This window comes from Cannabis sativa, chromosome 9, assembly GCF_029168945.1.
Source record: "Cannabis sativa cultivar Pink pepper isolate KNU-18-1 chromosome 9, ASM2916894v1, whole genome shotgun sequence".
In the NCBI taxonomy this organism is placed as follows: Eukaryota; Viridiplantae; Streptophyta; class Magnoliopsida; order Rosales; family Cannabaceae; genus Cannabis; species Cannabis sativa.
Genome location: NC_083609.1, coordinates 56,479,573 through 56,502,670, shown reverse-complemented (window position 1 = coordinate 56,502,670; position 23,098 = coordinate 56,479,573). Strand labels below are relative to the sequence as shown.

Genomic DNA, 23,098 nt, shown 5'->3' with positions numbered 1-23,098 from the left:
ACTTGCAAACTATTGGATATATTTTACCAGGATCTAGATTTACTAACTAGTATGTTTCATTAACATCCTAATATGAATTCTAAAACAATGAAATAAACACATATAAAGTTTAGGAAACCTTACATTGAGTGCAGCGGAATATAATGACTCCTTCCGTTCAGATATCTAGCCCTTGATTCCTTTCTGTAGCAGAGCATTATCAATATCTGAACCTGGATCTCTTTCTCTCCTTCCTTTGATGCTGATTCTCCTTCTTCTTGGATGGTTTTCCACAGTCTTACACACTATGATTGAGATACCACTTGATGTGTGTGGTCACTCACTCATTCACTCAAGGAATTCGAAATTTAGAGAAGAAAAGAAGAAGAGAATGTGATTTCGGCTATAGAGAATAGGAGGCTAAATTTCATCTGACAAAGTTCACAAAGTTAAGTGTGAATGAGAGCCATCACTATCTATTTATAGATAACCACCTAGGTTTAGGTTAGAATTATTTGGCATTAAAATAATAGAAAAATAAATAAGAAAATCACACTAAGTGTGCCGCCCATGGATAGTGGATTGGCCCCACTTGGCAATTTTGCCATTTTGTCATTTTTCTATCCCATATTCTCAGAAACACCAATTTTTTAAATTCAACCATTTAAATGCCAATTCTACTTATTTAATAACTAAAAATTAGTTATTAAATAATATTGTCATTTAATATATTTATTAATTAGACATATAAAGTCTCTTAATTAATAAATAAACCTAGAATCTCTTTTCTTTACAATTTCGCCCTTGCTTAGTGAAAATTTATAAACTAGACATAGTCTAACTTTAGAATTATAATTGATTAATCAAAATCAATTAACTGAGTCTTACAATCAGTATGGCCTCAACTAGTATGGGGACCATGGGTCTATATATCCGAGCTTCCAATAAGCAGATCAAGGATTTTAATCTTAAATTCACTGACTTATTAATTCTTTGTTGAATCCACGCATAAAACTTAGAATTGCACTCTCAGTATATAGAACGCTCTATATGTTCCACGATATAGACACGTCATTAGTTATCCATTGTTATAACCCTAATGTGATCAATGATCCTATATATAGATGATTTACACTATAAAGGGATTAAATTACCGTAACACCCTACAATGTATTTTATCCTTAAAACACTTAACCCTGTATAAATGATATTTCAGCTAAGTGAAATGAGATCTCCACCATTTATTTTCGTTTGGTTAAGCTCGAAGGAAATCATCCTTTACTTTCTATTCGCCAGATAGAAGCTATAGATTCCATATTTATGTTAGTGCTCCCACTCAATTGCACTACCGTGTTCCCAAAATGTACGTATCACCCTGACCCAAAAGTAGGCTTAACTAACAAATCAAAGAACACGAATAACACTCTTGAGATTGAACCTAATCATATCAGGATTAAGATCATTTGATCTAGGATCAACGGGTAATATTGAATTGAATAGATATTACGGTAAATTCTAATATATCTAATCAAAGTTCAATATCGGTCCCTTCCAATGTATACTCCATACATCCGATGCTGGTAAACTTTGCCAATGTCCTGGAAAGGACATAACACTTATCCAAGGTGTAAGAATACCTATCGCTGATTATACCATGTCAGTCTAAATCCAGTGTTCTGACAAATCAGGGAATAAACTTTCGAACATATAATTAAGATTATATTCCACTGTGTTGACAACACTATAATCATTAACAAATTAATATGTTCTGGACTTAAATAGAATTCATACATTATGTACATATAATCATGAAATAAATCATGTGAACCATGCAACATTAAATGTTATTTCTGATCTATATTAATAAGTAAATCTGATTATATTGAAATGAGTTTTATTTAGGGCATAAAACCCAACACAAACCGTACTGGACCTATCCTATAAAATGTTGGGTTTTATGCCCTAAATAAAACTCTTTACAATCTGATTAGTAATCAATATAAGAAATTTGAAGTGATTAATGTTTGCATGAATTTTACATGCTAATGGTTTAATATGTTTATTACATTTACACACAGAATCAGTTAAATCCAGATCATATGTTTATTCACAATTACAGTGTCGTCAACACAGTGGAATGCGATTGTGATCATATGAATCAAAAGACTAAGTCCCTGTTTCATCAGTGTTTTGGATTTACACTAATGTGATAATCAGCGATGATGTGTACTTACACTTGGAGTAAGTGTTATGTTCTTTCCAGGACATTAACAAAGTATACTAGTTTCGAATGTATGGAGTATACATTGGACTGGACCGATATTGCAACTTAGTTAAGATATTACAAACTTACCGTTATATCTTTCCAAGTCAATATCAGTAGTTGATCTTAAGATTAAAAGAATCTAAATCCTGATATGCTTAGGCTCAACTCAGGAGTACTATTCATGTTCTTTGATTTATTAGTTAAGCCTACTTTTGGGTCAGGGTGATACGTATATTTTGGGAACATGATAGTATGATTGAGTGGGAGTACTGAACATAAATATGGAATCTATAGCTTCTACTGGTGTATAGAAGTCAAGTGATGATTTCCTTCGAGCTTAGCAAATAGAAGTAAATGGATGAGCTCTTGTTTAAGTGACTAATTCTTAGATCACTAAACAACATTTACAGGTAGCTAAGTGTTTTAAGGGGCAAAATACATTGAGGGGTGAGAACGGCAAAATTATCCCATCTCGATGTAGATCATCTATATAGAGGATCTTTGATCACAATAAGATTATAACAATGGTTAAATGAGATAGCATATCTATATCGTGAAACATATAATATGCTCTATATAAGTCTGAGAGTGCAATTCTAAGTTCTAAGAGTGGATTCAACGAAGAATTAATAAGTAGGAATTTACTTGGTAAATTCGGTTCACTTATTGGAAGCTCAGCATATAGATCCATGGTCCCCATTCTAGTTGAGAACATACTGCTTGTAAGACTCAATAATTGATTCGTGATTAGTCAATTATAATTCTAAAGTTAGACTATGTCTAATTTGTGAATTTTCACTAAGAATGGGCGAAATTGTAAAGAAAAGAGATTCTAGGTTTATTTATTTATTAATGGACTTTATATGTCTAGTTAATAATTAAATTAAATGACAATATTATTTAATAATCTATTTTAGTTATTAAATAATTAGTTTTGGCATTTAAATGGTTAGAATTGGAAAATTGGCATTTTTGAGAAAATAGAAATAAAATTTGTGAAAACTGCAAAATCAAGTGGGCCCATTATCTACACCATGGCCGGCCACTTATTTAGGATTTTTAAATTGATATTTTCATTATTTTAATGTCAAATAATTCCTAACCTAAACCTAGTAGTTGCCTATAAATAGAAAGTGATGGCTCAGTCAAATAATATGCTTTTCATTATTCTTCTGACAGAAAATTCTCTCTTCAAAAAAACTGAGCCTTCCCCTTTTCTATACCTTGGTCGAACCTCTCTCTTCTCTTTTCTTCTTCTATATTTTCGAACCCTTGTGAAAGAGTAAGTGCCCACACACAGCAAGTAGTAACTCAATCATAGATTGGAAGACTGTGAAGGATCAAACTCAAAGAGAAGGACATTCGGGCTCAGATCTTGATTATACTCTGCGACAGAAAGGATACAAGGGTTAGAGATCTGAGTGGAAGGAGACATTAATTCTGCTGCATCAATGTAAGGTTTTCTTAACTTTATATGTGTTTATTTTATCGTTTTAGAAAGTTCATATTTAGGGTGTTAAACAATATACTTGTGAGTAGATCTAAGATCCTGGTAAAATAATTTCCAACATAAAATTGTTACACGACACGACTCATATTTTTTTATAGTTCAACACGACACAACTTGTATTTCGGACTAACACATCACAACACGCGTATTTAAAACTAATATTGTTTTTAGTTGTTTTTCGTAAAAAAAAGTAAATTAAAAAAAAACAAAAATAAATCTGTAACACTGTAAATTATAATTATTTCTTTCATCCTAAAGAGATTGCAATAAAAAATTAATTTAATATTTCTTTAATTTTTGTCTAATTCTAACTTAATTAATCTGTAAATCAGCCGGCCAAGTGCCCTAAGTCAAACAATTAATGGATTCAAAATGGAATCAAACACTAAAAACCAACCACCATATCATATATTAACCGTTTATAATATACTTCAAATATAGACAAAACTAGAAAACAATTATATAGTTGACATTATTTTGTGCATTTTTATACACATGTAAGTGTATAAATTACATGTGTATCTATTATTAATTCATACACAACACACTTTAGGGTATATTAAGGCAACACAAAGTTAAGACTTATATACATAAGCACTATACTATATGGCTATTATTATTCCTAAAATAGAATTGAGGAGTAGTATTAGTAGTAGTTGCAACAATGAGATCAAGGCCATGCCTTTGGTGGGGATGGGAACGTCCTCTTATCCTCCTACCAACATGGAAAAGGCGAAAAGCACCATTGTTGAAGCCATCAAAGTGGGGTACCGCCACTTTGACACGGCCTTTGTTTACGGCTCAGAGGAGCACTTGGCCAAAGCCATTGCGGAAGCTTTAAGCCTAGGCTTGATCAAATCTAGAGATGAGCTCTTCATCACTACCAAGCTTTTCGCCACCTTTGCCCATCGAGATCTTGTGGTGCCAGCAATCAAGATGAGTCTTAGGTACACTAAATAAATAGTATTCTTTTAGTGTTGATTTAACACTAAATTTAAGTTTCACAAAATTACATTTTATGATAATAACTTATTTGTATGATGTTAAGAAAGCTTGAATTGGAGTATGTTGACATGTACATTATTCACTGGCCATTCAAATTGAGCAAAGATGTGAAAAGTTTGCCTGTGGAGAGGGAACTTATTGAAGCCTTAGATATAAAATCAGTATGGGAAGGCATGGAAGAGTGCAAGAGACTTGGCCTAACTAGGGACATTGGAGTCAGCAATTTCACTTGTCAAATGCTTCACCACCTACTTTCCATAGCCAAAATCCATCCAGCTCTCAACCAAGTAAATAATCTATAGCATTAAATATTATATCATAGGATATAGATTCTATATTATGATTTATCATATCGAATAGATTATTGTTATTAGGTATCAGTAGTGTTTAGCATTATCTTGAAGTAACGTCTTGCAAATGCTTAGTGATATTCTACAATAATTATTAAATTAAATTATGTGGGACTCAATACTTAATTATACTAATAACAATATAACACTTTAAGTGGTGCGTAAGCTTATACCATTTAGCATTTCTTTGATGAATACTTAGAGTCTATACACTATCATAAAATATACCATGTTACTTACTTACTCATTAAATTACAATCATATATTGAAGAATTCTCATATAGGGATGTAACTTTGCCTCTACTTAGAGTATTATTGTTTTTAGGTACGGAAAAATAAATAATTATTTTTTTATGATGGTATATAGTTATATTATAATTATAAAAGTCATCTCACTAATATTTGAAAAGTTTTCAAATAATATTTCAATTTTTTTATACTAACGTAAAATAAATTGTTTGAAGGAATTCTTTAAAAATTGGTGGAATACTTACAATGACTAAAATGTCATTGAAATAGATTCACCTCATGTTTGATATGAATTGTATATAGGTGGAGATGAGCCCAATTTGGCAGCAGAAGAAATTAAGGGAGTTTTGTAATGAGAAAGGTATTCATATAACAGCTTACTCTCCATTGGGTGCCTTTGGGACTCAATGGGGAGACAATAGTGTCATAGAGTGTGATGTCCTCCAAGAAATTGCCAACTCCAAGGGAAAGACTACTGCTCAGATCGCATTGAGATGGGTGTACGAGCAAGGGGTTAGCTTAGTAGCAAAAAGTTACAACAAGGAAAGAATGAGAACAAACTTGGACATCTTTGATTGGTCTTTGACCCATGAAGAATCACATAAGATTGCTCAGATTCCCCAAAGAAAGACAGTTACTTTCGCATCTATCCTAGGGCCACACGACCTAGTACTTGATATTGATCAACAATTATGATCATTAATTCATTAATTTAAATCATTATATATGTATTCGGATTCATCCACACTATAATATACTTTGTAGTTTCCAAGAGATCATTGAGTGAGTGCCAAGATTACTCTCTTCATTTCTTTTCTTGTTTACTTTTTGATTAATGTATCAAATGCTTTGTGCTTCTAACATCTATTTGTATAAGATTTACTAAAATACAGTGACTTTCATTATAAGACCAGTAGTACTATATGTTTGACTTAAATTTTACAATTATTCTCTAAAAAAACCAACGTAAATAGAAAAATTATGAAATAAAAAGTATAATATTTATTATGTAATAAAATTAGCACATGTTATATTTTGTATCAAATCAGTAAGTCACAATTTCTAGAATTGGTACACTTTTTTCTTTCTAGTCCAAATGAGGAATTTTATAAGGGAGATAGATAGTGAAAATGTACCACATACATCATAATAACCAATTCTTGATTGAAATAATTAAATTTGGTAGCTGTGTAACTGAAAATCATACATACACACGAAAAGGTGGTATAACAAACTTAGTGTAAAAGATTTTTTAGCTATAATAACATATTATATTATATATTGAAAGCAACTCTTTAAATTCTCTTATTTTTTTTTCTCTCCATAATTAAAATAATCTCTCCATGGTGGGAAAATAATTGGTGTAAAGAGATAAAAATAGAGGGTCACTTTTTGCTAACATGGAAAATATCGTTTTAGAGAGTAAGGTAAAAATGTGGTTATACAATCTCTTCCCCACATCAACATTGTAAATACATACAGTCAACATAAGTAGAGCCCAATATATCCCTAAACCCTGTTGGAGCAAACGCAGAGTAGAATTCCTAAAAGACCAAATCCACCTAACAAAAATCACAGACCTTCCTCCATTTGATGATGATGCAGCAGAAGAAGAAACCAGCACAGATTTTACCCAGAGCAGCAGCATCGAGCCAACAATGCTTACTCACACTTGATCGATCTGTAAATATGGCGAACAAAGAGCAGTGCAGCACGGAAACCCACCATCCCGAGCATCAGGAAGAAACCATAGCAGATGCATGCCATGTACCCGAAGAAGAATGAGGTTTGCATGAAACCAGACATATCTGATCGGGCGTAGTAGTAATACAAACAGTATGCGTAGATAAACAGACCAGTTGATCCACCGCATAGGAAAGACCTGCAACAAAATCAACATAGAATATTCATCACTTTACACCAAAAGTGAAAAAACTGACTACCAACCTGTAGAAAACTATCAAACGAATATTAACCCCACAAAAATTGAAGAAAGAATATTCCACAAACTTATATATACCTACAACCCCAATACACTATTTCCCTGCCCAATATATACGCAAATGGCTAGAGAAGTCAAGTACAATGATTCCTGTTTGATTTCACAATGCCCAACCAGCCACAACAACTTACTCAGATACTTTAGTCAACTGGTTGCATTGAGCCAGTGGACCCAGCAATGAAAACTCTACCAAAAGAGAGTAAAAATAGGCTATTATTTCCAAGAAAATAATAAATGCAAGCCTCCCTCCCTCTAGGCTCCCTGTATAACTTCTTTTTCTAAAATTTTATGGCTACTATAATATTAAGTTAAAAGAGATAGATAAATTTCTCCCTCTCCTCCTTGATTTTTTATTACAATAATAGTCAGTTAAACAACCATTAAATTGTATAAAATAAATGCAAGATGTTACCTCCACCACCATTCATGATCTTCAGCAGCAAGTTGGAAGTATGTCAAAGCCACAGTGATGAATGCAGTGACAATCAAGAGGATGATGAAAACAATAAACAGAATGCTGTAGATGGTGTAGATTCTGTGACCCCAAACACTTGCGAATATGTAGTAAAGCTCAATGTAAATGGCACTGAAAGGAAGGAACCCAGCCATTGCCATCTGAGGAAGTGTACTCCTGTACCAAGGCAAAGGTGGAATTTCTCTGGGATATTTTGTGGTGCGACAAGGAGCTTGGAATTCAGCTTTGCTATTCTTCCCAGCAATACCACCCAACACAAGCAATGGTGAGGTTACTAATGTCCATATAAGGACAATGACTACAATAGTGCCAAAAGGAAGGGCTGCGGTTGCACTATAAGCAATTGCAACAGTGTTAAGGAAGCAGAACGTGAGGAACAGGGGCCCACAAAACAGGCACCCTGTAAGCAACAGATTTCTCACCTGTCAATATAAACACAAAATAGAATAAGTCAAGTTTACAACAGCATTTTCACAAATCGAATGGATATTCATTGCAAGGAGAATCTTAGATATATTTACCCAGTTCGTTCCTTCAAGCTGACAATAGAAAGCAGTTGCTGTGTATCCCGCGATACCAGATGTGAGTGCATAAATGACCACCAAAGCAGTGAATAAAGCACCTCGGTTGTATGGGTAAAATACACCAACCAATGCAAGCATGAAAATGAATATAGTGCTGGAAATGCATAGAAGTGGCAGAGTACCATGGTTAGTGAGAGTAAACAAATCCAAAATTTATAGAAACAAATAAATGCATAGAAAGATTCTCACAGAGTGAACAACTGTGTGCCGGAACCAAGGGCAGCAGCAAACACTGATTTGTACTTTGGGAACCGAAAAACATCACCATGGATATACTTCCATCCTGTCTCTTCTTGATCATCAGCTGCTTCCTCATCTTGTGCATACCTTTCAAGTAATTAAATAATTTTGATAAGTAGGTAAAAAGAACATGAAGAGTCATAGGCCCTCATATGAAATTCTTTCAGTAAATTCACAAATAAAATCTTACTTCATGAAATCATTTTTCAAAACCCGCATGAGGATTGTTGCAAGGAAACCAGTCAAAAGAAGCACTGTTACACATGAATTTATGATTGAGAACCAGTGAATTTCCAAGTGATGGGGCAGTGAAGAAGATTGTGAATACTTGTCCATTCTCTTCTCAAAAGGAATATCAGTTTCTGTCCATTTTACAGTGTATGTGAAATCGGCATCAGCCTCTTTGTCCTCTGTCAAGTCTACAACTGATGAAGGATCGGTCTTAGCACTGATTTCAATCACACGATCTTTATTGTAGAGTACAGCAAAATGGATATGCTTGTAAAGAGAATATTTGTATTCGCTTGGGTCAGATTTTCCATCTTTATCAACCTTTCCTATAAAACCCCAGATTGGCAAGTCATCGTAGTACATTTGAAAGTAGTAATCCTTTTTCACAGCTTCCCTAAACTTAGCAACATCTTCCTTGGTCAGCTTTTTTGAGCAGGCAACCTCAGATTCCTTCTCTTTCCTAAACTCAAGTTTATAAGGTGCACTAACAAGGCGATCTCCATTCAGCACCTCTCCAAGAGCTTCTTTCTTCTCCTTCACATCACCTACCATTAACATTTAGATATAATATTTTAAATATTCAAACAAAAATGATATATATTCAAATCAAAGCTTCTCTTTACTTAGTTTCCATTCTCTTGAAAAATTTCGGAAGCTTTAAAAGATTGCACTTATTCAGAATCTGCAAAATAATTCATTTCTTAAGCCTATATTGGAGAGCCCTTCACATTTTTTAAACAGTTAACAATGAATCGGATCCGATGATCTATTTGATCCCACTTGGGTTACAGGCCCACGTTGCTGAGCTTGGTTTTTACAAACAACAAGCTAAAAACTTCAACAGATTCTCCTTATTCTTTTCATTTCCCTTATAAACATCAATAGGAAGGAACTAATGTAAATTTGAGGAACTTAAATCGACAGCCATACTATTCACCAAAACACCATAGCAAATACTAAACACAAATGACAAGACAGCTCAAGAAGAGTTATATTCATTTGTTCACTGACCCGAAAAGGGATCCAAGAATTAATCTTTACCAATTAATAAGTCTGAAGACATAAACACAATCACAAGATATAAATAGTAACAAAAGAAATAATAGTAAAGCACAAACCTCCAGAACAGAAGGGCAGATCGAAGTAGCGATACGTCTCACTGAACCAATAATATCAGATACATCAAAATTAGCAATTTAGCATAATGCCATATCAAAAAATAAATCAATTACAATTTCAATCAAATATACTCAATATAAATCAAAATCTAAAGACTCGTTCTGAAAAACCCCCCTTTCGACCTCCAAAACTACCTCGCATCAACGTCGGTGCACATTGCAAGCAAAAAAAAAAAACTAAGTGAAAGAATTTTTTTTCCCCAAATTCAATTTTAGCTCCGCCATTATAATCTCGAACCAGTTTCTAACCCACAGAGTCCAAAAATCAGGTGAATTTTACAGAAGAAAAAAAATCGCTCAAAAGATAAAAACGAGATCCGAACCGCGAAGAGGTCAGATCGGAATTCAGATCGAGGAATATGAAATCATCATACCTGGGGTTGTGGAAAGGGCCGACCTTGTTGGCGTAAAGAGGGACTACGTCATTATCCTTGTAGCGGTGATCTGAGCCATCAGATGTAACATGGATGGCACAAGAAGAGATAAGAAGCGCAAGAACGAGGAACTTGAGAGAATCCTCCATTGATTCCTTGTCTGAATCCTCAGATCTAGTAGACTAAGGAAGAAGAAGACAAAGAAAAAAGATTAGGAGAAATGAACAAGATATAGCTCTCCTTTCTCCAAACAATGGAAGAAAGGGGAAATTTAAGAAACGACTCAGATGTAGATCTTCATATTTTACTTAATTTCATTTTAGCCACTTTTTTCTCTTATTTACTTATTGAGCTCGATCTTCATATTTTACTTTATGTCATTTTACCCACTTTATTTTTTCTTATTTACTTATTGAGTTCGATCTTGATATTTTACTTTATTCATTTTAGCCACTTTATTTGTTCTTATTTATATTTATTGAGTTAGATCTTCATATTTTACTTTATTTCCCTTTAGCCACTTTATTTGCTCTTAATTATATCTGGATCTTGATATTTTACTCTTATTTCTACTTAGCCACAATATTTTATTATTTAATTTTATTCTTTTGAGCATATTGTTATATTTTAACATATGCTACATCTCTAATAGAGTATTTTAAAAATAATATAAACGAATTTTTTTAGTTCATGTCTATAAAATTGAACTCTAATGGTAGTGTATATAATATGATTTAAATTTGAGCTAAAAGTTGTTTTAAATTTGTTACAAAATATAGTATGAATTAAATTTTACACCACAATAAATATTATTTTTTATTTACCTGTTTACCCCTCATTAATGTAATTAATAATTTTTTATATTTTTATTTGAGTAATTGACGGTCAATCCCGATTATATTTTAATTTTTATACACTTAATTTTTTACTTTTTTATGGTAAAACTTTAACTTTGAAGGTAATACAATAATAATCTCGTTGATATTTAATGGTAATACACCTCAAATTTACAAGAAAAGTAAACATAAAATTTTTTTGCTAAAAATAACTCTTTTATTTATTATATTTAATATAGTATTGGGTGATTCTACATGGTTTGCTTTTAGGAGAATAAAACTCTATAACTAAATTAAACTAGAGGAATGCCGCTTTGCGATATCGATTCAGCGAGTACTAGACTTAGGATTACAGAAGCCACTAAGTCAAGGAAGGGCCACCAATTACTGAGCCGGTCAAGCTCTTAAAAGGGATGTATTGATGCACCCTTAACTTGTTTCGGCATCCAGAAAAAAATTTTAGTCTAATTTTTTTTCATATTCATGTACGTTATAGCTATTTAAGATATCCTACAAAATTTTGAAAAATTCGGAATAATTTACAATATAAAAAACAATGTTCAAACAGTCTATTTTACACGCGTATAAAATAAAATAGTCACGCGTGCAACACACTGTTTGAACATAATTTTCGGCGTGTTAAACTTTTCCAAATTTCTTAAAATTTTGCAGGATGTCTTAAATAACTATAACGTACATGACCATGAGAAAAAATTTGACTAAAAAATTATTTCGGATGCTAAAACAGATAGGAGTGCATCAATATATCCATTTTAAGGGAGTGCATTGTAAAATTTTCCTATAGTATTTATATACTTTCAATAAAAATTAAATATTTTTATTGACTTTTTTAATCTTCCTATGAAAATAAAGTTTATTTTACTTCTAATATATTGGAGTACAACTGATTCATTAGAGATCGTCTTTTTATTTGAAGTTGAAGAACTTATAAACATACTTTATTCTAATAATTTTAATTATATATAAAGTATTCTTTAACTTATACTTTAAATATATGACAAAGAAATTATATGAATTATATAGAAAAAAAAATATAAAAAAAATTATACATGATTTAAAATAAGTATAAGAGAAATTATATTAATTATAGAAATTAATATAAAAAATGTGAACAATAAAATTTTATAAAATATATAAAGAGTAATTTTTTAAAATATTAACATGTGCTCATAATTTAGTTTGGTAGGGTGCAAATGAGACACTGATTGTAAATAGCCAATTTTACTTATTATTACTGTTAAATTTACTTATTGAAAACTACTATCTAATTTGAATCAAATAAAATTTGTGACTAAAATTAAAATAAATTTTTATAAAAATAATTAAACAAAAAACTAAAATAAACTATTGCTAAGAAAAATATTATTAAGTTTATATTATTTATTGTTAGAATTTAGGGATAAAATGAAGGAGGTTCTATCTCAAAATTAATTGGCCATGGGAAGAGTACTAGCTCATTTTTCTTATATATACTATTATCTTTTCACACATTAGTGATGTAAGACTATCTAATACTTATTAATAAGTTTGACACTAAAAAATTAGTCACAAAAATTATAATTTATTATAATTAAATATAGTATAACAAAACTACATTAATAATAATTTTTTTTTTTGAAAGCAACATTAATAATAATTTATATGATAACATTTTATTGTAACTAAAATATTAAATTAACAATGACACTCCTAGTCCTAGCAGCATAGTATCTATAAATCTATTTACTTCACTTTGTAGTAGTTTGTGTATGTAATATACAAAAAATAATATTAAATAATTGTAGATAATTAAGATAATAATAATTGAAAATTATTCGGAGTAAATGGTTTTTATTATATATTTCAAGGAATCTCATCGAATTAAGATAAGATATATTTACCTATTATTATTATATTTCTTTTTTGCTAGCTAGTTCAATATTAGTAAAAATTTATAGTTTTATCTTTTTTTGATTGCTGTAATATATACTTTTACTTCTTCATAAATCATAATCATACACCTAGAATAGTCACGTGACCCTAATAACTTTTCCTATTATACGTTTCAATATTTAAAGTTTTTCTCCTAAGGCATTACTATAATTATTATTATTTTAAGTTATTATTATTAATAATATTAATGTGTAATAAGTAATGCACAAATCACAACTTTACTTAATTTGAGGTTTTTGTCCATTTTGTATTTAATATTAACACTTGACCAATTCCATTAATCCCGTGCTAATCACGTGATTAATTTTACTGAAAAGTCAAAGCAGCGTCCTAACTAGTACTCTCTCACTAGTGTGTGTGCCTTTACTTATAAGCAATTTATAATAACTTTTTAAAAGACAATTAAATGAAAAATGAAAAAAAAAAAAAATTGTACGTTGGTTCACAAAATAAAATATTATAATACTTACAAAATGTAAATTAATTTATAAGAAAATAGGTAAAATGTCAAGTAGCATATTATTATTTGTTAGGAAAAATTATGACAAATTTCCTTCTTTTATTTATTTATTTAATTATTACGTACTAAGATATTTGACCAGCAATTAAAGTGTGATGGTGTACCTATATCCATATCACACCAAACTATTTTTCATTTTTATTTTTATTTTTACAATTTGTCACCAAAAAATAATTAGATATAAACAAAAAGTTAATGATGGAGCCAAGTTTAATCAATCAAGCAACAACAAAGGTCCTACATTTTATTTATTTTTTTGGTTTTATTGAAGGGAGACATATTTCACAATATGTTATTTTAGTATAATATAAAGTCTTTCTGTTTTTACATTAACTATATTAATTATTAAATTTGTAATAATCAAAACTTACTTAATTTGACCTAAAATTTACCAGGAAATATTTGTTCACGTTTTGCACCTTTTATCTAAATTTGCTAAGATTATCAATGTACTAGTACTAGGTGATAGACAGTTAATTACTATGGTTTTAAATTAGTGACCAAACATTATTGTACAATAATACTTTTGATTTAGAAAAATACTAAAAAATACTTGTAGTACCGAGCTCTATTCTATCATAAAATGTTATATATTAATTCATATAATTAATATAGAATTTCACATATTTTAATTTAATAATTATTATATAATAAAGAAACTAGTAACTCTTTTTAAATTGTCACATTGTTATAGTGTTTGGTATTTTTAAAATGATAGTACGCATTGCCAACATTTATTTATTATTTGGAAACATGGTTGGGTTTATTATATCAAAGTATATATTTTTCAATATTAAGTTTTTTTTAACAAATAATATTAATTTTTTAAAAAATACCCAAATCATGAATAATTTTCAATTATAAAAATTTCAAATATTTTTGAAATAATAAAAAAAATTAGGATGGTTAATATGGAAGGTACACCAATAACATAGGAGTAAAAGAATTAGGTCTAAAGTAAGGGAAATAACTACTTCTAAAGTGACTTTACAAGCTATACCAAATTTCAAATGAGGCAAAATGACTTTTATCTAAATACTATTAAATCAAAAATAAATGAAAATATATGTCCCTTGTTATTTTTGTATGAGATATTTGCCTAGAGTAATTTAAAACAACAATTTCAATTTTGTATGTGAAAAATTATTTTTAAAAATATGATGGGCTATAATGTAATTAATATTTTTGAATTTTAGAAAATTAAATTGATTGGGAATCTTACAGCAAAATAGTAAAAGAACATTTGAATAGTTTTTAAATTTAATAATTTGAAAACATAGAATACATTTAAAAAAATTATTTTTAATTTATATATCACACATCACACTCTATAAATAAATTAATATATTATTTTATATTTTTTAATAATTTTAATTATAGAATTATAATATTTTAAGTTTTATTATTATTTTAATTTATTTATGATTGAAAATATATATGCTATTATTATAATTATTAAAGGGAAATTTACAAAAATACTGGAATTTGGGTTAATTTTTACAAAAATACTGTCACACGGAAATTTTTTCAAAAATACTGTATTTTTATAAAACACCACTAAAATACAAAGCAGAACAACTCAAAACAACAGTAGAACACTAGTAAAACACCAGTAGAACACCAGTGAAAACTTAACACAGTATACTGCAGTATGAAACTTATAAAACACACAGTAAAAAAGTCAAAAATACCGTCTTGCAGTATTTTTGTAAAAAAATAGTAAAAATTAGTATACCATGTAAATTTCCCTTATTAAATTATAGGGTTTTTAATATTCACTTTTTGGACTTGTGTATTGTATTTTTGAGTTAATTTATGCTTACATATCGTATGTTCGGCCTGTATTTACAGCGCAAACAATGGACTATGAATGATATTGTTGGGCCTCGTGACAAAGCCCAAATTGACCACCCATAAAGCCCAAAACGTTAGCTATCCTGTTACACCATGGCGCCAAATGCCAATTTCTGTTGATTCAGTTCTTTCCTTTGATTCAATCTCACTGCAAATTTGGAATCTTCTCTCTCTCTCTCTCTCAAAATAAAAGTCAAATCCCACTCAAAAAGTCAACGCATCACTGAAAATCCAGACATGGATCAAGATTCTTTCTTACATTTTCACCATCTCAAGGTTATATCCTTTTTCTCTTTCTCTCTCCCCTCTTCCATTTTCATTTGCATTGTACCTCATTTGATTTTTTTTTTTTTTTTTGTAATGAAGGGTTCTTATATTGAATACTGAAGCAAAAAAATGGTGAAGTTTCTGCTTATTATTATTATTATCTGTGTTCTAATATGTTGTGGAAGTGGAAGCCTAGTGAGATCTGATACTGAAAATCACAGCTATAAAGCTGGAGATCCTGTTCCTTTATATGTTAATAAAGTTGGTCCCTATCAAAATCCCAGGTAATCTCTAAAATCATTCATTCTTGTATATGGGATTTTTCAGTTTGGATTGGGTGATTTTTCCTTTTTTTATTAATTTCTGCTTCTCTGTCAGTGAATCATACAGCTATTTTGATCTACCATTCTGTCAACCAGGTTCTTTTTTCTTTTCACTCCTCAACTTTTTATTTTCCTCTTAGGGAAAAATGGTTGCATAAATACCCTAATGTATGTATTTTGTTGCAATTCTATACTCAAAAATCTTGATTTTTTATGGCTTTAATGCTCAATGTTCATAAAACAGTTGTTTTATTACGAGTATTGCTATTGGGTACTAATTGTGTTCGTAAGTTATTAAATTAAAATGTGTGGAATTCGAGATATAATTACACCAATAATCTTTAACATTTCTCTTTTATTGATGCTCTATTAAATGCCCGACTCGTGTGACAATTGTCAACTCCTTATTGGTCTAAATTGATTGGTTAGACCAATGAGGAGCATGCCTTAGTTAATATTTAACAGAACTAATTGAGCATTAGTAAAGAAGTCACTATTTATCAACATTTGGTTATTTGTGCTTAAGAAAATAGAGAGAGTTTAACAAATATTGAATATTCATGCCACTTATAATCCTTTCTCTTAATATATTTTTGCATTTTTTATTTGGAACTTTTATTACGTTTTTTGGTATATTATAATGGCAGATAATTTCAAGAAGAAAAATCGAACTTTGAGTGAGTTGTTGAGTGGAGATAATCTCATCAAGGCTCCATATGAACTTGAGTTTTTAGTTGAAAAAAGGCTTGAAATTGCTTGTTCCAAAACCTTAACAAAGGAAGAAGTTTCTCAGTTTAGAGAAGCAATCAAAAGAAATTACTACTTCCAAATGTACTATGATGACTTGCCAATCTTGGAATCTATAGGAGAGAGTTACAACAGAGGCATTATTACTGATATGGATAACTACACATTTATACTTCACACATACATTCAATTTGAAATTCTTTTCAACAAGGACCGAGTAATCGAAATCAAGATTCAATTCATCCCCGGATTAGGAAAAGACATAACTGAGGACAAGGAAAAGTGTGTAGACTTTGTTTACAATGTATATTGGAAGGAAGTTGACACTGCATTTGACAAGAGAATGGAGAAGTACTTAGTTGCTCCATCACGGCGCAATCACATCGAGTTCAATTGGTTTGCAATTATAAATACATGCGAATCACTAATCGTCGCGATTGGTATCCTTCTGAAACTTTACTTTCATGCTCTTAAGAAGGATTTTTCTGAGTAAGCATTGTTAATCCTTAGCTATATATTAATCTTATGATCTGTTTCTTGTTTTTGTTTTTTCCTTTATGTATTTTTGTTTTTCATAAATGATGACTACAATAGGAGGTTGCATTATAAAGAATTGAATAACAATTACCAACATGAAAGAAGATGGAAGTGTATTCTAGATGATGTATTTACATTACCAGCTCACAAGTCATTGCTTGCTGCAGCACTTGGTTCTGGTACTCAATTGTTTACACTGTAAGTACCTAAAGATTCTTCTAGTCTATTGAGCTATCAACTTAAACTTTTGAATAAATAGGATTTGTTCTCCTCAAACTATGACAATTGTAGAATTTTGCCTCTTGAAATTTTGTTTATTGTGAAAATTGTTGTAAATATCTCTTTTTGTTACATTCTGCTCATTTTTTTAAATAAATTTTTAATGTAGTACTAACATAGCGTTAATCTAGCCTAATTTAAGAGTCCAGACATACAGTAAATGCATAAATAGCAATATAATGATAGATTATGAGAATATATACATACATTATTAGAGCTAATGTTTTTATGTTTAATGCAAATAAACTGAATTTCGAGTAACTTAAAGTTGTTAAATAGACTCTTGTATTGCAACTATACATGTGACTCATAGCCACGTAGGAAAATTGTTTTAAAAAAAATGAGCGAAATGTAACTGAAGGGTAGTATTTGCAATGATTTATAGTTTGGGGGAATTTTTGCAATAGAAAAAAGTTCAGAGAGCAATACTCTCTAGTCTCTACAAATGTCATAGTTGGGCCATTTTTTTTTATGAAAAGTACTAACTTTTTACTAACAGGATTTTTTCTCTTTGGGTAAGCTAATATGACTCTGTTTCAATGTTCTTGGCAATGCATTTCAAGTACCATGGTCATTCTCATACTTGGGGTAATTGGTATGTTTTATCCGTACAACCGAGTACCCTTATTGACTGCATTGATAATTACATACACAATAACTTCTAGTGTTGCTGGATACACTGCAACTTCAGTTTACTGTTATTTTGGAGGAACAAACTGGGTATGTGATGTGATGTGTGTTGTTCTTGATCTACACAATGGTGATTTTTACGAGTATGATTCTGTGTACTGATTCCTTTTCCAATATTTTTGATTTGTTATTATGACAGTTGAGGAATTTACTCCTAACAGGATGCCTTTTTACTGGACCTCTTCTCTTTACATTTTGCCTTCTTAACTCAATAGCCTCTACTTACAAGGCATCTATAGCTCTTCCTTTAAACACAATCATAAAGTTTGTTCTTGTTTGGATGTTCTTTGCTACCCCATTGTATCTTTTGGGTGGATTTATTGGAAAAAGTTCCCAAACTGAGGTTCAAGCTCAATCCCAAAATAACAAGGATGAGCTAAAAGCTTCATTAACTGGGGTAAAAGCCAGTCGAAAAATTCTAAAGGTACCGCGGTTCATGTGTTATCTTCCTCAGATGGCATTGGCTGGGATATTTCCTTTTAGTGCGATTTGCGTTGAGCTTTCGTCTGTGGTTTATAGCTTGTGGGGTTATGAGAATTACACTCAGTACAAGTTTCTGTTTGTAACCTTCATTCTTCTTCTAATCATCACTGCTTTAATCAATGTGGGCTTGATTTGTTGCAAGATTGTTTCTAAAGATCACAAATGGTGGTGGAGGTATGTACTTAAATTTCTTTTGAGGTTATTAATTTTAGCTATTTTATAGTTGTTTGGCATGTTCAAATTATGGACCCTATAATGTGACTATTGGATAACATTGTCCGCCATATATAAGAACATGAGCTACTCATCTCTTGCAGGAACTGAGAGGATTATTTTATATCCATTGATAAAAATGATTATATGTTTCAGTGAAATAATTTCTTGTTCAGAAGGATTCTTATTTGGTTGGATGGGGGAAATTACTAGACTATAAGTATGATTTATTTACAATTTGTGGGAATATATTCTGAACAATGAAAGCATTTGAGTTTAGAGAGGTAGTGGGCTGTGTTTGGTTAGAGGTATTGAAATGAAATGAAATTGAAAAGAATCAATTTTGTTTAGTAAGTTAATAATAATAATAAAGTTTGTGCATTTTTGATTCAGGTCATTTGTGTATGGTGGATCAATTGGATTGTATGTTTATGGGTTTTGCATACATTACTTATTGTATAAGAGATCAGATATGTCAGGTTCCTTACAACTCTCATTCTTCTTTGGATACATGGCTTGCATTTGCTATGCCCTTTTCTTGATGTTTGGTAGTGTTGGTTTCTTAGCCTCTTATCTCTTTCTTCGCCAAATTTACCATTCTCTTCATTACATAAAAACTTGATATAGCTGATGACATGAGATGAGATAATTGTATTACATCTTTTTATTATTATTACTATTATTATTATGTATTTTGGTGAGATAAATTGATAGTGTATTAGGTATTCGGGGTATTGATTCAATTTAATTCGTACTATTTTATTCAAATTTCATATTTTGGATACAATCAAATTCGAAAAATTTACAGATTGGATCGGTTATTTTTTATTGTTACTTTTTAATATTGAATTATTTAACATTTATTAAAAAATATTTTTTTTTCACATAACTAATAATAAAATAAAATAAATTATTATTATTTTGTATCTTACACAACCAATTCAAATAAATAAATAAAATAACAAATTCAAAAAAAGATGAAGAAAAACAAAATTTTAATTTTATTCTAGGTTATATTTTGCTATAAATAAGAATGCAATATAATATTTGATTTATTGTTTTTTAAATACATTTATATCATATGTATTTTTTTCTTTGAAAATTTTCCATATTATTATTTATTAACAGTCATTTACAATAATAAGGAAAATAGGATAAGAAATTTACATATTATAATTATGATATGAATTTATATCATATGTATTAAATTTTTAAATTATTATTTTTTACATTAAAATATTAATTATATATAAATATGTGTATTGGATTAGATAAGTTATTTTTATATGTCAATTCATATCTAATCCGCATAAGTAAATTTTAAATTTTCCAATTTAATCTGAAAAGTGCAGAATCCACCGCAACCACAAAGCCAACAAGTCTTCTACTTTTACACATAGGAGCATCAAATAAGTAATATATACTTAACTATGAAATAAACTGCACTTCGCGTGCGGTGATATTTTATTTAATGATAATTAATTAATTTTAGTAATTGTGTTAGTCAAAATTTAAATTTGTAAGATTTAAAATCATAAAATTTTATGAAACTTATAAAGATCATTGATAATAATATGAAACCCAACATCATTGATATACAAAAATTAAAAATCCTAAAGTTATATTAATCAGAAATATACAATTAATTTAATTATTTATCGACAATTTTCCTTGTGATAGAATATGCTAAGAAATGATAGAAGAGAGACTCATATACGAAGAGACATGTTGCAAATATGACCTTTAATTATGAGATTCATCATTTATTGCAATTCTTATATTTATTGTGAGTATATAAGAAAAAATTATTCTATGCTATATATGAAGAGAATGATAATATATTAATTAACATTGATTTTTTTAATGATATTGATTATTATTTGCAAAAAATTATAAAATATATACTAATTAATATTGAAATTCTCTGGCACAAAAATAATATATATAGATTGATTATTTTAAATGTAAATTGTGAACGCTTTAGATTGATAATAATATAAATTTTTAAATATAAATTTTGGAGTTACAAAACTAATAAAAAATTTAAAAACTAAAAATTAAAGAGAGAACAAATAATGCTAATTGAAGAGATCTTAGAGTGACATGTCACTACCTCATATCTCTCCTTTATATATATATTTATATATATATATATATTTATATATATATATATAGATAGGATATGAGTGTTCATAAAATCAAGACAAGGTAGTGGTACTGTTGGTGTGTTGACAACAATATTAATTTTCAGCGGCAGCAACGTTGTTGGAAGTAGGCATCGAGTAGCGACATAAAGGGCACAAATGATTAATTTTTAGCCAAGAAACAATACAATTCTTGTGAAAAAGATGAGAACATGGCATCTCTACGATTTTCCAATCTTCAAACAATAAATTTTCTTGGCAAATGGTACAATTATTGTCGGTACTCAAAGAGACTAATAAATCATCATCGTCCTCATTCAATTCTTTGAGTTTTTTAATGGATTCATGTGTTGCAGGAACATTTGGAATAGCATTAAGTGCTTCCCTAAAAGTAATATCAATGATATTCGATTCTTCTTCTTGTTCTGGAATACTTGTGGCAATAATAAAAATATTAATAAAAACGATTTTAGAAGCTGCAAATGGAGGATCGTTGAGAATATTGATGAGACTAGTTTCTATTTCATTGGTAAAAGAAAATAAAATTGTTGAATCTGTCACGCCAAGTTCAAGTAGAATACGTCTAATGAAGTTGAAAGGATCATAAAAATATGAAGTACGAGAAGTTGATATTCTTTTACGTACTCTTTGAGTAATGTCTCCAAAAGGTAACAATTGATGACAAAAATTTAGTTTAAAAACTAAGAAGTTATTGTTTAGTTGGGCCAAAGAGTTTGATAGTAAAAAATCATTTGGTGAATCTAAATCTAGATCTACAGTCATGTTGTAAATGGTAGGGGTGTTCATGGTGTTGTAAGTTTAATAATTAAGTGACTAAATTTTGGAAGAAGAGAACCTATTTGCTATCTTGGAAGTACTCTTAGGTTTTGCGTGTATTGATTAAAAGAACTAATGTATTATTTATATAAAAACAGAATACCTAATCCTATAAGGATATGATATATATATTTCCCCTAAAAAAAGATAGGGAATTTACCCATTACAGGCTAGTTTCCTAATTTTTTCACGTTTTTACGCTTTTAATTTGTGTTTTCCACCTTTATAAAACTTTTTTTTTTTTTTCATAAATACATTTTATTAACATTTTTATATTAATTTATACGTTTTTTCTGTTTCCAAAATCCCTAAATCTGAGACTTTCCTTTTTCCTTGAAGCAGAAATTGTCGGACTCCCTCATCTCGATAGATGAGCCTTGCCTCAAACAGGTACCGATACAACTTGTTGCAATATTGACATAAAGAAACAACATCCACTTTGTGTTCAATGTAATGAAGACTGAAAGTCACCGGAGCTAAAAGGAGACGCCAGAGAAGGAAAGACATTGCCGACAAGAGAGGCGGGTATGCTGTTTGGTCGATAAGCCAACCTTTTCTCGAGCTCTGGTTCTTTTTTCTCTGTCGACAAAGTGGAGAAGAGGAACAAACCGTATAGTTGCTAAAGAAACTGTATTTGTGCAATAAAAAACACAACAAGTGTAGAAGAGGGAGAGATTAGCTACAGATTTGTCATTCCAAAAATAATGCTACAGATATGCCCTTAGACTATTTTCAATGAGAACCATACCAAAAGTTCTTAATGGAATATGGTTTGAGGTAAAACAGCAAAATTCACCAAACAATTTTGACACTACCTGCGAGGGTTTGGGGAAGGGTCGGAGAAGCTAACCTCCGGATGCTTGCAACGGAGACTCGACTGGCGCAGCTCGGAAAACGGCGATAATGGAGGTTCGGTTGTCTCCAGACCTCTGTTTGGTGCCAACGCTAGCACACGGATGGGGGCAAATCTGA

General features: G+C 30.1%; 3 protein-coding genes across 4 annotated transcripts; 2 read left to right on the top strand and 1 right to left on the bottom strand.

Annotated features, from left to right (window-relative positions):
- The first annotated feature begins 4,290 nt into the window (after positions 1 to 4,290).
- On the top strand, positions 4,291 to 6,107 carry LOC115723940 (D-galacturonate reductase-like). The gene is made up of 3 exons (XM_030653402.2): positions 4,291 to 4,702; positions 4,804 to 5,047; positions 5,663 to 6,107. Exons 1-3 carry the CDS (start codon positions 4,362 to 4,364, stop codon positions 6,053 to 6,055), a joined length of 978 nt encoding a protein of 325 aa, XP_030509262.2. The 5' UTR covers positions 4,291 to 4,361; the 3' UTR covers positions 6,056 to 6,107.
- Positions 6,108 to 6,723: 616 nt separating this feature from the next.
- LOC115723030 (transmembrane 9 superfamily member 2) lies at positions 6,724 to 10,759 on the bottom strand. The gene is made up of 7 exons (XM_030652429.2): positions 10,444 to 10,759; positions 10,010 to 10,050; positions 8,851 to 9,436; positions 8,610 to 8,747; positions 8,358 to 8,514; positions 7,774 to 8,258; positions 6,724 to 7,241 (listed from the first exon to the last, which is right to left on the bottom strand). Exons 1-7 carry the CDS (start codon positions 10,590 to 10,592, stop codon positions 7,022 to 7,024), a joined length of 1,776 nt encoding a protein of 591 aa, XP_030508289.1. The 5' UTR covers positions 10,593 to 10,759; the 3' UTR covers positions 6,724 to 7,021.
- Positions 10,760 to 15,731: 4,972 nt separating this feature from the next.
- On the top strand, positions 15,732 to 19,835 carry LOC115721900 (transmembrane 9 superfamily member 2). Of its 2 annotated transcripts, none has more exons than XM_030651003.2 (8): positions 15,732 to 15,882; positions 15,973 to 16,157; positions 16,252 to 16,292; positions 16,844 to 17,432; positions 17,538 to 17,678; positions 18,323 to 18,479; positions 18,589 to 19,106; positions 19,539 to 19,835. In XM_030651003.2, exons 2-8 carry the CDS (start codon positions 16,003 to 16,005, stop codon positions 19,765 to 19,767), a joined length of 1,830 nt encoding a protein of 609 aa, XP_030506863.2. In that variant the 5' UTR covers positions 15,732 to 15,882; positions 15,973 to 16,002; the 3' UTR covers positions 19,768 to 19,835. The 2 variants fall into 2 exon arrangements, with proteins under 2 accessions (XP_030506863.2, XP_030506864.2); XM_030651004.2 differs by lacking the exon at positions 19,539 to 19,835 and adding an exon at positions 19,250 to 19,429 and having other exon boundaries at positions 15,733 to 15,882.
- Positions 19,836 to 23,098: the final 3,263 nt, after the last annotated feature.

Excerpts from the sequence above, each read along its gene's own strand:
- LOC115723940 (XM_030653402.2), top strand. The coding sequence starts at position 4,362 with ATGGCTATTATTATTCCTAAAATAGAATTGAGGAGTAGTATTAGTAGT. Across the intron at positions 4,703-4,803 it reads GCAATCAAGATGAGTCTTAG|AAAGCTTGAATTGGAGTATG; the intron begins GTACACTAAATA and ends TATGATGTTAAG. Across the intron at positions 5,048-5,662 it reads TCCATCCAGCTCTCAACCAA|GTGGAGATGAGCCCAATTTG; the intron begins GTAAATAATCTA and ends AATTGTATATAG.
- LOC115723030 (XM_030652429.2), bottom strand. The coding sequence starts at position 10,592 with ATGGAGGATTCTCTCAAGTTCCTCGTTCTTGCGCTTCTTATCTCTTCT. Across the intron at positions 10,051-10,443 it reads GGCCCTTTCCACAACCCCAG|TGAGACGTATCGCTACTTCG; the intron begins GTATGATGATTT and ends TTATTGGTTCAG. Across the intron at positions 7,242-7,773 it reads GATCATGAATGGTGGTGGAG|GTCTTTCCTATGCGGTGGAT; the intron begins GTAACATCTTGC and ends ATTTTGTTGCAG.
- LOC115721900 (XM_030651003.2), top strand. The coding sequence starts at position 16,003 with ATGGTGAAGTTTCTGCTTATTATTATTATTATCTGTGTTCTAATATGT. Across the intron at positions 17,433-17,537 it reads CTTAAGAAGGATTTTTCTGA|GAGGTTGCATTATAAAGAAT; the intron begins GTAAGCATTGTT and ends TGACTACAATAG. Across the intron at positions 17,679-18,322 it reads GGTACTCAATTGTTTACACT|TACCATGGTCATTCTCATAC; the intron begins GTAAGTACCTAA and ends ATGCATTTCAAG.